Genomic DNA, 16,294 nt, shown 5'->3' with positions numbered 1-16,294 from the left:
TGATGCAGATGGGATGAATGAACCTGCGGTAGCGTTCTTTCTTGCAGGGTGGGTGTCTCAGTCTGCTGCTGAAGGAGCTGCTCAGGGTCCCCACAGTGTCACACAGGGGGTGGGGGCTGTCCATGATGGATGTCAGCATGGATAACATCTTCCTCTCACCCACCTCCTCTACTGAGTCCAGAGGACAGTCCAAGACGAAACTGGCCCTCCTAAACCAGTTTGTTCAGTCTCTTCCTGTCTCTCTCTGTGCTCCCTCCTCCCCAGCAGACCACTGCATAGAAAAGTGCAGACGCCACCACAGTCCGTAACAGAGTCCTGCACACTCCAAAGGACCTCAGTCGCCTCAGCAGGTGCAGTCGACTCTGGCCGTTCTTGTACAGGACGTCTGTGTTGTGAGACCAAGTCCAGCTTGTTGTTGAGGTGAACACCCAGATATTTGTACGTCTCCACCATCTCAATGTCAAAGCCCTGGATCTTCACCGGTGCATGGGGTGTCAATCACCATTTCCTTTGTCTTGCTGGCGTTGAGCTGAAGGTGGTTGAGCTCACACCAGTCGACAGAGTCCATGATGACCTGCTTGTCCTTCTGTTTATTCCCACGATGGCTGTGTCATCGGAGAACTTCTGCAGGTGGCAGCTCCCAGAGTTGTGACTGAAGTCCGAGGTGTACAGGGGGAAGAGAAAGGGTGAGAGCACTGTCCCCTGCGGGGCCCCTGTACTGCAGACCACCATGTCAGACTCACAGTCCTGAAGCCTCACGTACTGTAGTCTGTTGGTGAGGTAGTCCGTTGTCCATGCAGCAAGAAGACAGTCCACTACAGCTCTTTACAGCATCCCCCAGCGTACAGGCTGGATGGTGCTGAAGGCACTGGAGAAGTCAAAGAACATGACCCCTCACAGTGCTGTCGGTGTTCTCCAGCCAGGTGAGTCCAGGATCTGTGCAGCAGATAGATGACGGCGTCATCTACACCTATGTGGATCCAGACTTGAACTCACCGGATGTTACAATGATTCTATAGATGAGAATGTGACTAGCTGTTTGTCTCTGTCAGCCCTGCGATTGACTGGCAACCATATCAAGGTGTAGCCCACCTCTCACCTCATGACAGCTGACATCCGCTCCAGCCCCATCGTGTCCCTGAACTGAATAAGCTTTTTTTGGGGATATTTTTAATGATTGTAAGAACTTGACTGATCTTGGAAAGAGCAAGCAGTGTGAAGGTTGAAGTCAATGCCCAGGGTATTTGTCATGGAATTTCTCACTATTGCCAGGATTTTTACAAGTAAACAAAATAAATTGATTAATGGAGAAAATAGTGCAGATATCAATCCATAATAAATATTCAATTGGCTACAGCCCTACACAAAAAAATTTACACTTTTATCTACGCCTAAGCAAGAAATGGCAGAAAATTGGTGTCTACATTAATGTAGGAGTTATCCAATGGTATTCTATGTAACTACTGTATGAAAGTCACATGGACTACATTCACTTTAAGATCTTGAAATACCTTTCCCGGTCATTTAACTGCTTATATCGAAATGAATTTTTCAGTGCAGGAGTTTTATTTTTTATACACATCATTTGTACAGCATTGGATCTGTTCTTCCATATACTGTAAGTGAAGGATTTGAATTCTTCCTACACTGACAAACATCTATATTTGAGAGAATGAGAAAAAACAAGACAGGACTGGGGGTTTCCAAGGTTTAGGACTCATCAGTACCATTGAATAAAACCAAGAATCCTGGTTGTAGATTTTGGTGATAGGTTGACATGGAAAAAACATTTTGTTTGTTAAATTTGGACCTGACGATGGCTCAAAAGTAAAGACCACAGAGTAGCAAAAACCAGAACTAGAACCCCTGAAAGCCCTGCCAATCAGAAAAAAATGTGTACATGTTTCTTATATCTTTCTTAACACTAAAGTTCAGAGCAAACTGACAAACAAACATGGCTTTCTTGCACCCCTGAAATCTCTCATCTGAACTAACAGGTCAAGGATGAAGCAGTCAACTGCACAGCATCCCCTCACACTTTGGCTCACACAGGACAAAATGCACGCATCCTGTTCATGGTGTTCAATACAATCATCCCAGACATGTTTCACACCAGACTCAACCAGCTCAGTGGATCACAAACTCACTGGGAAGAAAGAGATGAGCCTCAGGAACATCACATCCAGCTCCCAATTAACATTGGCATCCTCCAGGGGTGTGTGCTTTCCCCACTGCTCTTCAACATCCACATCCACAGACATCCACATAATATAGGGTTATATCACACCTCTACATGGCTTATCTACACCTCTGATGAAGTCAGATCCACCTGGAGTTTATTCAACTCAAAACCATGGAAATGACAATGGACTTTAGATGGAGTCCCTCCAGTCACTGTCTGTTCTGGAAACCATCAGATTTCTGTGATCCACAATCGTATCTAGTCCTACCCTTTTAAAACCTTTACTGCTTTTATTTAGTTTGTTCTCTGCACATCCGTCATAGTCTGGTTTGGATCTCCCACCTAACAGGACAGGAACAGACAACACCAGACGTCACCACAGTCTTTGTTGTCCATCACCTACCATACATGACTAACATCTAGTAACGGGAAGGAAACATCACTGCGACCAATAACACAACACACACAATCTGTTCAAACCTATCCACTCTTTTAGGCACTACAGAGCTCTGCACAGCAGCAGAACAACCAGACTTAGGAAGAGTTTATTTTCACAGGAGCGACAGCATCAAGAGCAATCCCTGTGCAGTAAGTCTGTGAAACAAACATTCCCAGTACCTGTAAATCATACTCTCTCATTGTTTAAATGCAAGTTTTGAATGCCAGCCCTCAAACAAAGTTTTTCTTATGCATACTTCCCTTACAGTAACATTTATCTACCTCATGTAGCCTATAAGGCAATGTATCATTAATCATGTTTATTTAAGAACCTTAAGAAACCTTAACCACTGCACCATGTTACTTACAAATGTGCTTTTCTTGTTTACTGTTTATATATACTTTTTATTATGTTTATTTAATGTAGACAGCTTAATATGTATGTTTAAACTTTATGTCTTTGTTTGGATCAATACGTTTATGCAAATGTATGTGTTTACAGTTTAGTACAGAGTCGATCTTTATCAAACCTCAAGCACAGACAAAAGGAGGCTGGCCAACAGGTGCCCATAAATAGAAAACTAACTAATGTGTACACTTAGTGCTGTATGTATCTAGATTAAGAGATCAAGATCAAAAGAGATAAATCATAACCAATGTGTCATTGTACCTTTATTGATCAACCTTGCATATTGAAATTAATTCCTGCATATGAGTTATATTGTCATTACCCTTTAAACACATTCGTTTTTCAAAATAGGTGCATGGACTCTAATGGCCAAAAAAAAAGAGAGAAATACAGTATGCATACATTTGTGAATTTTCTCTGAAATATGACCAAACAAAACAAAAATAAATAAATGCCACCTACAAAATGTATCCAGCAAATCATACTTCGAGTATTTTTCAAGTATTATCCTGCAGATGAAATAATATGAGATTTGAAAAAAGGTAATTCACTGTAAAACTCTTCCAATCATGTTAAGGCCTCAATTCCCACAATGCCTTGCTAGTGCCTGATATAGAAACTACAAAGACGTCACAGGTAAGGGACCGCAGTACTGTATTAGAGAGGTCTAAGAAGTTATAGCAAAAAACAAATAGTTTAGCTGTTTTTTATAACAGCCCAAAGCCACCCTAACGTTATATGTTTGAACCTTTTCAAGCCGCAGACTTTGAGTTATAAAAAGCGAAATGCTGCTTCATGATTTGTCAAACACGCTGTTAGCATTATTAGCTGCTAGCTAGCATGTACAGTAGCATGTGAAGTATCACAGTTTGTTTATGTTTCGTCCAGCTTGTCTATTAACCTTTGAGCTGTATTAGTTTACCCATTACCTATGTAGCTAAATTAATTGAAACGTGTTTGTTACAGTGCATTTAGGCTTGTTAACAATAGAGTGATACTTATTGTTTGTTTATTCATCTAACAAATGTTTCTTATGTTTTGATTTGTAGTCAGAAGATTTATAATAACGCTTCAATTATTTGTTGTTTTTCATTGAGACTCTGTTACGAACTTTAAAATAGTGTCCAAGTAAATATTCTCAACCAATCAGGTTATTGTTATAAATTAAAGAATATTTTCTCAGAATGTATTCAAAACAATGTTTACAATCACATACACATCGTTTAGATCAGGGATGGGCAACTTTGGTCACAGCAAGGGGCCACATTCATTTAACTCTCACTGCCAGAGGGCCAAATTGTAGAATACAAAAACGATTACAGTCAATTTATTCTCCAATTTAACTCAACATATACCATTGATCAAATATTATTATGGACATACTTCTGGTTTTCATGATTTCATGGCAGATTTTGTGATGTTTCCTTCATGTTTTTCTAATTAATTGATATGTTAAAATTGACCTGAGGGCCACGTTGAGGGTTGATGGGAGCCGCATGTGGCCCCTGGGCCGCCAGTTGCCCACGCCTGGTTTAGGGTTTGGTACTACCTAAAACAAATGTCATCAACTATATTTTCTGACATTTAAAAACACTATGTCTGTTTGATTTAACATAATTATAATCATCACTTTCTTCTCCAGGGCTCATAAAACAACTTAAACACAGTTTAAAAGAAGAAATGATGTGTTGGATTTAGATCCGTCTTTGTGTTCTGAGGCATCGAGCGACCACAGCAATGCCTTATCACTGTGTAGCCTATGGATGCGGGAAAACGGCAGAAGATGGTGTGGCACTGTTTAAATTCCCCAAGGACCAGCAAGAATTCCTGAAATGGGAAAAGCAGGTCCAGCGAACCCGCAACAATTGGGTCGCCACACCAAACTCTTACCTCTGCAGCGAGCATTTCGGCAGGGAGTATTTTGAACCCAGACCACACACAGCGGCTCCGAAGCTGAAGCCTGGAGCGGTTCCTACGGTGTTTGTCCGTCCACACTGTTCCTCCTGCAGCGGAGTGGGCTGCAGCAAGTGCCTGCCTGCTATCCAACGCCGGGGCATTACAGCCGAATCCAGTGTGAGTAGTAGTTTTCATGGAGAGCGTCAACTTGAATTTTGTTTACAATATTTGTACACATTTTGTGTAAAATTGGACTTATTTGTTTTCTTTTATTCCTCTTTACAACACAATGAAACGTCATCCATTCAGTTAGATGATAACGATGGAGGAGGTGACAAAGAGAATCCAGCAGGAGGACGGGTTAAAGCAGGACATAAATACACAGAGGATAGACCAGGTACGCAGTGAGAGAACAAAGTTTGAGAAACATAAATACCACTTTTTGGTTTGTTCATTTTACGTACATTTTTAATATTTTTAATAAAGCCAAAGGACTTTGGGATTTTCTCTGTAAAACACTTGAATCCTCTGTTCTAGCTCTTGGGGATGTAAATGAAGTCAGATGATGTAAATTATACTCAAAGGTGTTTTATGTTTTCATCTTTACAGCAGTGTGTGAGATGTGTGGCACCACTGGCACCTTAAGCGCCTTCTTTTCGAGGACCAAGCGTTTCTGCAGTTTATCCTGTTCACGTTCCTTTTCATCCAACTCCAAGAAGACCTCCATTCTGGCACGCCTGCAGGTGAGGAAAAGATGAGATGTTGCACAAACAGCACTGCATCATGAACACTGTTTGCTGCTACGTATCATTCAGAAGTAAACCACAGAGACCTGCAGAGAGTTGATAGATGTATAGTGTAGTTATTTCTCTACCACTAATAGAAAAGCAGTGACCGGTTTGTCTCTCTAACACAGCCCTCCAGAAGTCTTCATCCAGATGTTCCTTATTTCTCACACCTCTCCTTTCTCTTCAAAAACGGCCCTTCTCTTGTTTTTGATTCCCTATTCAGTCCTCTTTACTGCTAACACAACTACCTCTTTGTGTTTGATCCTCTCAGAGGTCAGACTGCAGAAGCTTCGATAAAGCCTCTGCACCCCTCTTATGTAGAAGTTCTGTGTAACTAGCTCTGAATGCTCTTCTGATCAGCATATATGTGTAGTATATACTGTGTTTATTTTGAACTGTTCAGATACAGCATAATATTGAAGTGATGGTAGAATGCTGAACAGTGTGAAAGACATAAAAACCTCAAGGGGATGTGGGCAGACACTTCTCTTTCAGCATTTAAAAGCAGCAGTAATAAGCACATTTTGCAGTCTCTGCGGTTGTTTTGAACTGAAAACTGGCACATGGTGTTTTATAAACAATTCATTCTCAACATAAAGGCTAACTTGTGAGGAAAAAAAATCCAATATTTCCTGCAGGACACTGACACAGGTTGCTGCTTTGTTTATCAAATGTTGTCTCCATTCGGTTTTTATTTATATTCCCGTGAATAATAATTGTGACCAAAAGGTGGCGGTGTTTCTTTTAAAAGAAATGTCAACCGGTGTCCGATAGAGACACATGAGGAGGAGGAGGAGAAGAAGAAAACCGCGCTCTGCTTGAAAGTGTTACCTCACCTGAGGGGAAACACACCTGCGTCTCTGCTTGTTTTGGTTCTTTAATTCATTACGAATGTGTAGACATAAGTACATTTATCTATGAGTCAAAATGATTCATACGTGCTGCGTTGGTTCATGATGGAAAACAAAATATCCGAAGCAACTAAAAGATTTAAATCGATGAATAAGGCCAGTGGCTGATTCATTGGTGAGGACAAAGCAAAGATGCAGCCAAGCTGAAGTTGATCTGTTCTATGCTTTGCATTGGTTGTATTTTAAAGGGTTAATTCGGAAAAAGTGGTATGAGAACCATATCAGAAGCTTATCATGCAAAATACAACAGGAGCAACAGGCATGAGTACCGGAAGTTAAGCCAAGTACTGCTACGGATGGGGTTGGCAGCAAAGCGTATTTTAGCCATCAACAAAAGGCCTTAGGATCTTAATTAATCAATTGCCGTTCAGGTGTAGTTGATTTTTTGGGGGTCTTTTTTGCCAGCAGTCATATAACTTTTACTGAGCACTATATTTCGCCGCGGAGCAACTATTTTGTGTCACAAGGTGTTGCTGTGAGATCCGCATGAACCTTAAACTGTTGTTGAGGTTTCAATGATGGTGCGTGTTTGTGTTTTTCCCGGCTGTGCAAACAAAGAAGTTTCTGGGTTACCGTACAGATTTCATCCCATCCCATTGGGAGACATTGGTGTAAAACATTTGTGGCTACTTGCACTGAAAATAGACCTCGGCACATCGCGAGCAGCGCTGAAGAACCTCCGCGTCTGCAGCGATCACTTCTCTGACGAGGATTATGAAACACCTGCGACAAATAACAAAACTCAACACAAGCTAAAAATCACTGCTACACCCAAAAATCAGGTAAGATAGCACCGAACTAGTCCTGTTTAAATGAAACTATTCAAAAAACAACCACTTACAATGTAAGTTACACACAAGTCGAAAATATCTCCCCCGCCCCCTCTCTACCCTGTCTTGATTGGCAGAAAAGTTTTATGAAAAATTAATGCGTTAGGGAAATAAAAATTAAAATATATATATTTTTTTACATTTTTTAATGGAATTTTTTACATAAAAATATAAATTAAAATAATTGTTGTTTTTTTTTTACATTTTTTAATGGAATTTTTTACATAATTTTTTTTACATAAAAAAAGTACATACATTTTTTATTTATTTTATTAACAATAAAAATGTTTTGCACAAAACGTTTAGAATTTGTTTCTGATTATTGTATTAAGAAACAAACTTGTTCACAAATAGGCTATGTCAAGAAATTTTGTAAAATTGTTGTTTTAACTGTATCCATGAGTTTGTCACACAAAGTGTCTCACTGTGCTGTCACGTGTTGCACAAAATATTTTGCTTTTTTATGCTGATTTTTAATCAGATTTTTAAGTGTACTTCTGACAATATTATGTGTTATCCAGGAGTTTCAGATTGCTCTTTTTCTATTTTGATAAACGATTGTTAACTTTCTTTTGTAAGTGAGTTTGGTGGTTGAAAAGTGCTGAAAAGTTTTCGGTCTCTCAGCTCAACTGGTCATGACCATCCATCTCGGACCTGGTTCTGTTTATGGCTTCTTCTTGATTAAGAGACATAAACTTGTCTTCATAACCCCAGTGCTTTTTCTTGGGATCCAAATCATAAGGGGAATGTACCGGCCTGCTCTGTTCTGAAGATGTCATAATATAACTAGTTATTTGTCTATATATCAATATATTGTTATAGAAGTTGTTGTTTGAAAAATAAATGTAGTGCCAAAGGAAAGGGCAGCAAGGTAAAGAGATAAACATGTTCTTGATATGCTTTATAACTTTCATTGGGCTGACTGTCTCAACCTGTCCCCTGACTGTGTAGAGTAGAAAAAAACTCAGGAGGATGAATTAGGCCTGGGCAATATGACTAAAAATATTATCACAATAAAACGTTTTAGTCGATATCGATAATTATAACGATAAATGTCAAATCATAATTTCTTTCAAATGTAAAGGCTGATCTTTGCGCCTGAGTGAAAGTAGAAGAAACCAGATGGTTGATGTTGGTTTAACTATTCTTTATTGTCAGAACCTGACATACTACACTTGAACAGATTAACACATCAGTATCTTTAGCACAGTGCTGGAAAACACTGACATGAGAGTTTGCTGCTGGACAGTGACACTTGGGACGTTTGGTCATTTCTTGCTTTTGGTGTGTTCTAACAGGTTTTATTGTTTCAAATGGTGGAAAAGGTTTGTGGTGTTTTAGCTGCACTTGTGTTCTGCTGTAATTATAGGATTACATCTATCAAACATTTGCCATATTTATATTAAGAAAAATGATATCATGATTTGTGATGATTACATTTATCACTATAATTATCGTTTTATTGCCCAGGCCCAGGATGAAATTACATTTCATAAGCATTCTTTTCTCCTCTCCTCTTCTGTCTCTCTTCAGGGAAAGCCACCGTCGAAAAAAGCCACAGTGCTGAACAAGGTGAACAAAGCTCCTGCAGCCCCATCGGGAGCAGAAGGTGAGGACACACACACACACAGATACACAGATGCACACACACATGCATGATCTGGACTTCATTATAGTAATAAGTATATATGTCATGCTAGAGTTTAGGGACATTTTGGGATCATTCTGATGCCAGTGTGAACTCTAGCGACAGAAAAGACACTTGATACCAGTGTTTGGTGCTTACTTTGAGATATTATATTTTTGCTGATGAACGTGAACATCTAAAATCTTACCACCTCTCTTCTTTCCATCCTGTAGCATCGCCTGCTCGTTTTGAGTGGGGCGCCTACTTGGATAAAGAAACGTCTCTGGCTGCGTCAGTGTCCTGCTTCAGACATGTGAGCCTTATCTGAATGGAGTATTCAAAATGATTTTAAAAAATACTTAAAAAACATAGTTGGTCAAATACAAACAACTTCACTCTGAATGCAGCTGATCACACTGAGGGTCTGTTAGGAATCATGTGACCTCCCCTCCTGCAGGCCCCGCTCTGTGCCCAGTGGGACGACATCCATGTGGGGATGAAGGTGGAGGTCCTGAACTCAAACGCAGTCCTGCCCAGTAAAGTCTACTGGATCGCCACGGTCATCCAGGTTGCAGGTGAGTACAGTCAGTATGTGTTGATTTGACCCAACACACTGTGGAATTATAAATTGTATGATCACAAGTCAGACCAGCTGTCATTATTTTCTTATTCCTCGTGAATCTTGCATTCGCACTAGAGAGTTTTGGACTCTGTTTAAGGCCGAGTGGTTTCCACTTTGTTTGTATTGTAAAAGCCTGTGCACCCAAGGTTAAAGACACATGATCTATCCATTTGTTTCCATTATTCCACCGATCTACAGGTGTCAGTTGCACAACAAAATAAGCTGCAGTGCACAAGAAACCAAAGCTGAGAGCAAAAATGATGGAGAATAAGTCTTCCTTCAGAAGATAATCTTTTTCTCAGAAACAGTATTTTGACTATTGTACAACACATTTTACGATTAAAACATGACAGGAGCGTCGTTGCAAAAGTGCAACAGAAGGAGAAACAGAAGACTTTCCAAACTGTAGAAAAGACCTTTAACTTCTACGGCCTAAAAAGACAAGCAATAAACTTTGAGATGCATGTCTTTTCTTGAACTTAATCACAGATACAGAAAGTTGTTTTCAGGTGTTTATTAGCACTTGTCTGCTGCTGCCTCTGCTCTACAGAACCCTGCTATTTAAACAGGACAGGGGAAGTGTGTAGGCTAGAGGGAGGGGGAGGGGAGGGGGGAGCTGAGGGATGAAGGATGAAAGAGATGTCTGAAGAGAGCGTTTGTTTTGATCTTAAAATCTGCTCTGAAAGTAGCATAATAAGCTTTTAACAATCCAATATCTGGTCCTTATCAAAGCGTTCATGTGGGTCTGACTTGAGGCATGAAGTACCATTGTATTAGCTCAACTTGTTTTCCCCTCTTATGTGTGTCTCCAGGATACAAAGCTCTGTTGAGATATGAGGGGTTTGAACACGACAGCAGCCATGATTTTTGGGGCAGCCTCGTGTCAGGAGAGCTGAACCCAATCGGGTGGTGCGCCATGACCAGCAAGCTGCTGGTGCCACCGAAAGGTGAGAATTCTCATTACAACTTTCCCACCCCATGTAAGGAGGCTGTGGTCCTTTGGCTGGGGTGGCCAGGGGTTGAAATCCGACCTGTGGCTCCTTTCCCGCATGTCGATCCCCACTCTCTCTCTCATTTCTGACTCTACCACTGACCTATCTCTAAATGAAGGCATGAAAAGCTGCAAAATAACCTTTAAAAAAGAAAAATAACTATATGACCATCGTCACACTTTTGTTACCCAATCAAAACAGTTAACTGCGTCCCCGGGAATACAGTGTTCAGTCATGATTGAATGTAGCAGTTGATGTGTTAAAATAATGTTAAAAATGTCCTCGATCACATAATTTTTGGAATTGGTTTGTTCTAACTTGACAAATTGTGGTGACCACAGATGTAAATCAGAACATCCCAGATTGGAAAGACTATCTGATGAAGAAGCTGGTGGGGGCTGACACTTTACCTGTTGACTTCTACCTGAAGGTAAGCGTGGAGGCTGCTTCATAATAAATCAACCCATTTATCCGATACGTGTGAAATGCACACTTTGAACAGATGGTTGAATTTGTTGACATTATTGAATACAATCAGCATGTCTGTTTACCTCATCCTCTTCCACAGCTCGCAGAGAGCATGAGGACCTCCTTCAGAATCGGCTCGCGCGTGGAGGTGGTGGATCCCAAACACGTGAGCCGGACCCGCATCGCCCTCATCGACTCGATTGTCGGCGGCCGTCTGCGGTTGGTGTACGCAGACCAAAGCGACGCCCCTGAAAACGTTACCCTCGACTTCTGGTGCCATATGTGGAGCCCCCTCCTGCACCCGATAGGCTGGTCCAGCAGAGTGGGTCATGACATCAAAACACCCGGTAGGTTTACGATGTTGATTTTCCACACATATGATAAATAGTATTTACAGAAAGGCACAGAAGTAATGACATGAGGGAGGAAGACATTTAAGAACTGGCTACCAAGACACATCGTTTTTTTATTTAGCTTTGTCTAATGTCAAGATAAAATGTAACTACAGAAGATCTGTTTTCTTTCTCATTAGTCGATTGCTGTAGCCATTGAACAGATGAAGTCAGATTTCTTTTGCCATGGTAGACAAACACTTAATGGACGAATGCTTCCTTCTGATTTCAGTAAACACCATGGAAGCGGCTACTTCCCGGGGACACTCCGACAGTTCATTCCTGCTCTTTAAGAAGGTGAGAAAGGGGTCAAATTAAAAAAACAGCTGATTTGGACTATAAGCCTTTTTTATGAACAAGTTGTCTTGCTCATTTTAAAATGCCTTCAGCAGTCGCAAACTGTCGCAACAAAACACATCAATAAATCACATTAAACTGTCAGAAGAGTCAATATTCTAACCATTCATCTTTCAGCTGTGTGGCTGCAGATTAGGGTCCTGCAACACATCAGCACCCAGCTGACTGTTTTATTTGACCCAAGCCTAGATGTGGGACTTGATGATTACATTGTTTGATTTAAACCTATTTTACATGTTCTGGTGTTAACATGTTCTATTGTTTACAACCATTTTGAAATTGGTGGATTGCCCTAGCTGTAATGGCTGCAGAGTAATCCCTGTGGGCAAGTGTTCCCAATTCAAGTATGACCACTTAGTGCTGTTCTTTCCCACTGAGATCCTCAGATTGTTTATAAAATGTTGTGAATAAAGGTCTGTCTTTGTATGAGCTCTACAGAGAGACTTAAGATCCCTTCTTTAAAACAGAAATAAGTGTACTTTAACTCTGCAGAACACACGAGTTGCTGGTCTACCTCTCCTATATTAGTTTGTGTTATTGTAAAATGTTGGTGTTGTAACCGGTTAGTTTGGAACCCACACACGTTTTGTGTAACACAAGAACAATTGGTGGTCGTATAATATCCTCCTTTTCAACAAGTTTAAATGAGTCTCTGAGTTCCTTAAAACATGTCTATGAAGTTTCTTGCCAAAAATCCACTCTGATCCTGTATTTGATCATGTCTATAAACCCCTCTATTTCAGCCCTGCTCAGAACAGGCTGTTTCTGTGTCTGTAGCTTTAAATGCAAATGAGCTGTGTTTGACCACGCCCCCTCTCTGGAAGGGGTTGCCTGGGCTTTCTTGCCCCATATCCTATTGTTTACTATGAGAAGGCAGACTCAAAGGGCAGAACAAACCTCTAGCTGTGGGAGTGTCACCCACCTGGGGAGGGGTTACTGCCCTTTGTAATGTCACAAAGGGAAAATCTTTGAACACACATTTGGAGTAGGAAAAAGATGGATAGGGTTGTCTTTTCTCACAAATGGGGGTTGTTGACGGACTAGGGACACATATAAGAGTTTGACAAACATGTTTACGTGTATTTTGCATAATATATGATCTTTAAGAGATCAACTAAGAGGTAGAGTAGAAACTCCTGTGTTGTGCAAGTTAGAATCCCAGTTTCTATTGATGTAGTCTGGCGGCTTTTAAAAGTCAGAAATGACAGAAATCTGGTGCAGTTTATTTGTTAAGGTAAAAAAAAAGGCTCTTTGTAGACTTTAGGACTTCTAACTCTTAAAACACTTCTATGTTAACTGAGAGTTAATAAAGAAGCTTGACATGTTAGTAACTGTTATCTTTGGCCAACGTTTTTCCTGTTCTGCTGGAACAACAAAACTCTGAACATAAATCACTCCATATATCACGGCTGTAGCTCATCTCAGTTTGATCTGCAGCCCAGGTTTGTCTACATGGACGGGTGTTTCTTCGAGGAGGGGATGAAGCTGGAGGCCATCGACCCTCTTAATCTGGGCAGCATCTCTGTGGCCACTGTGCACAAGGTAAATACACCTGTCCTTTTCTTATGATCAGGACTGAATTAGTAAACCCATTAAGTCAATAATTTTTCCTCTTTTACTCTCGCTGCTTCCTCGCCCTCTCCGACTCCTCCCAGGTGTTGTTAGATGGATACCTGATGGTGGGTATCGATGGCACAATATCCAACAACGGTTCTGACTGGTTTTGTTACCACGCCTCGTCTCATGCCCTCCTTCCTGTGGGCTTCTGTGAGAAGAACAAACTCCCTCTCACTGTACCTCCAGGTAAACACGATGTGCAGAATCATTCAGCTCACGTTTTTAACTCCACTGCTTATTGAAGTTTGCTTTAAGTTCCAGATTTTTAAAGGTGTCGTCGGTTTATGCTGAGAATCAGCAAGGAATAGAAAATATTTCAAGTAGTATAGGGTTCATAAATGACCTCTGATTACCTGTTTTTGGCAGGTTATGACTCCAAGACCTTCACCTGGGACAAATACCTGAAAGAGACCAGAGCTCGAGCCGCACCATCAAGACTGTTCAATGTTGTAAGTTCAGCATTATAAGACAGAAAGTCCAAACGGAGTTCAGCATTTCAAGTCTTGCTCCTTGTTAAGCATCAACTTTAAATCCCTTTTTGATTCATCAACAGTGCTGTCGACCTTCTTTACACCTTTCTATTTAAAAAAAAAAAAAAACACAAAAATTATTTGATTTGTAATTTCTTTTTTTTTTCCCCAGGACTACCCGGGTCACAGCTTCTCCCGCAACATGAAGCTGGAAGCGGTGGACCTGATGGAGCCGCGCCTGGTGTGTGTGGCCACAGTGAAGCGCTTCGTGGGCCGCCTGCTGCTCATTCACTTTGACGGCTGGGAGGACGAGTTTGACCAGTGGATCGACCACCAGTCCCCGGACATCTACCCTGCTGGCTGGTGTGATCTCATGGGCTACCAGCTGCAGCCGCCACCTGGACTCGGTAACCATATTTACAGTAACGGCCCCTTGTGTTTTGTAGAGAGCCATCCTATTCTGATTGTTTACCTGAGTTAATTAAATGTGTTTTTAATTTGATCTGACGGTTTGTTCTGCTCTGTTTCCAGTGAATTTGTTTGAGAACCAAAGCAAGAAAGCCAAGCCTTTTATGTTGAGGAAAAAGAGTAAGTTTTATGTCCAGCTACAGAAACTTGGCTCATATGTGTTTTCTTAGATCAGGAGGAAATAGAACTATTCTTTAACCTCCATGTTTTACTTTTTTCAGAAAAGAGGAATGCCAAAAAGAGGCTCTCTCAGGAACAAGCTGAAGATGCTGCTTCTCAGGAGCATGATGGCCAGCCTGAGGCCACCGGCACTGACAGTCCTCCAGAGCCTAAAGAGCCAAGTCTTCCTTCAAAACATCCTATCATCAAGCCCAAGTCTGAGTCAGAGGAGCAGGAGAGTAAGTTGGCAAACTTGTACTACATGCTTTTTTATTCAAAAATATTTAGGATGAATCGCTCACTTCATTCCGTGTCTACAGTCTTTGCAGTGCACGTGAAAGTTGAAGAGGTGGAGGTTGAGATGGAGACGCCTACTGAACCTCCAGACAACCGTAAACAGCTCCCTCTAAGTATAATTAAAATGGAGGAGGCGGGGGAGCAGAGCGAGGCACGACCACATCAGGAGCCAGAGCGGAGCAGTTTGAAAAACAGGGCACATGGGAAGACGACAAAAAGGGCATCAGCAGCCGGGAGACAGACAAAGTTTTGCTCATTGGAAAAGAGTTGTAATGAAGAAAGCATCACGGAGAAAAGCATAGAAGGAGATGACAGTGCTATGGAGGACATTTCAGATATCAATGTTGAGCAGGACACAGAGGACGGGGCTGTAGAAATGGACGATTGAGATGTTTGCTTGAAGAAAAAGTTGGATGAGCAAAGAGACGTGCAACATCTGTCAAGATCTTTGGTGGTTTAAAGTTACAATCCTACAAATGTCAGTCCTGGTGAGATGAAGAGCATGTTAACAGCATGTGGATACCCTAAGTTTTTAGGGCTAACCTTTCAAACTTCTGCATTTTGTTAGGTATAACAGTGATGTGGCTCTGAGTGATTTAACAAACTGTGAGGCTGCAGTCACAACAACACAGCTGGATGTTTTGCTAAATGTTTCCTGTAGATCACTGAGGTTAACGTAGTAACCAGTACGGTTACCATTGCTGTGTTTCTATCACTGCTTCATGTTTAAGGACTGACTGCAACTGAGATGAGCATCCAACAGTACAAAGCTGACAAACTCAAACCTGCACACTTGGCTCGTCATGAATGTTCGAGGCTATTACCTGCTGCATCCGTCTACTCAGCCAGACTTTATGCCGTCTTCTTAATACTCAAGAATCTAAGGGCCAAATGAGAAGGCATGCTACACACTGACAGACAATGTCGGGATGTTTTCACAAGTGCAGTATCTTTATGAAATGGGCTTTAAAGATGTAATTATTGAATGCATATACATAAAATAATGATTGCTGTAAAATGCCGACCATAAACAGTTTGGCAGACCAGGTTTGATTTGATGACATTTTAATACTTGAAAACACTGGACAGCCCACAAGGAGCAACTTAGTCAGTGTTGTAACTACCTCACTTTATCCAAACTGTCAAACTCTGAGGACCTTTGTGCATAATGTGTTTTTTTAGAGTTCAACATGACTTATCATTGAGAGTTAAACATGTGGACGTCATCCGGAGATGTTTGATCATTCTGAGTTAACAGAGCAGACAAATGTTTGTTGTAAGGTTTTATTTCTCCATGGTCAGATCCAGATGTTCTTCTGTTTTTGTAAATATGTAATATTTCATTAAAAAAATAACTTGATCATAATCGTT

At 41.0% G+C, this 16,294-nt stretch overlaps 1 protein-coding gene across 2 annotated transcripts; it reads left to right on the top strand.

Moving 5' to 3' along the window:
* Positions 1-4,588: 4,588 nt before the first annotated feature.
* l3mbtl2 (L3MBTL histone methyl-lysine binding protein 2) lies at positions 4,589-16,289 on the top strand. 2 transcript variants are annotated; one of them, XM_061027993.1, is made up of 17 exons: positions 4,589-5,102; positions 5,235-5,322; positions 5,535-5,668; positions 8,988-9,063; positions 9,315-9,394; positions 9,539-9,656; positions 10,516-10,650; positions 11,037-11,125; positions 11,264-11,510; positions 11,788-11,852; positions 13,350-13,454; positions 13,568-13,715; positions 13,896-13,978; positions 14,172-14,406; positions 14,531-14,587; positions 14,689-14,865; positions 14,947-16,289. In XM_061027993.1, the coding sequence occupies exons 1-17, from the start codon at positions 4,767-4,769 to the stop codon at positions 15,309-15,311; spliced, it is 2,538 nt and encodes an 845-aa protein (XP_060883976.1). In that variant the 5' UTR covers positions 4,589-4,766; the 3' UTR covers positions 15,312-16,289. The 2 variants fall into 2 exon arrangements, with proteins under 2 accessions (XP_060883976.1, XP_060883977.1); XM_061027994.1 differs by lacking the exons at positions 4,589-5,102; positions 5,235-5,322; positions 5,535-5,668 and adding an exon at positions 6,563-7,406.
* The last annotated feature ends 5 nt before the right edge of the window (positions 16,290-16,294 follow it).

Source organism: Labrus mixtus, chromosome 21 (genome assembly GCF_963584025.1).
Source record: "Labrus mixtus chromosome 21, fLabMix1.1, whole genome shotgun sequence".
NCBI classification, from domain to species: Eukaryota; Metazoa; Chordata; class Actinopteri; order Labriformes; family Labridae; genus Labrus; species Labrus mixtus.
This window is presented reverse-complemented; position numbering and strand designations above follow the sequence as displayed.

Bases quoted from the DNA above. Each gene is read 5' to 3' on its own strand.
- l3mbtl2 (XM_061027993.1), top strand. From the start codon at position 4,767: ATGCCTTATCACTGTGTAGCCTATGGATGCGGGAAAACGGCAGAAGAT. The intron at 5,669-8,987 runs GTGAGGAAAAGA...GTCTCTCTTCAG, and splicing joins CCATTCTGGCACGCCTGCAG to GGAAAGCCACCGTCGAAAAA. The intron at 9,064-9,314 runs GTGAGGACACAC...TCCATCCTGTAG, and splicing joins AGCCCCATCGGGAGCAGAAG to CATCGCCTGCTCGTTTTGAG.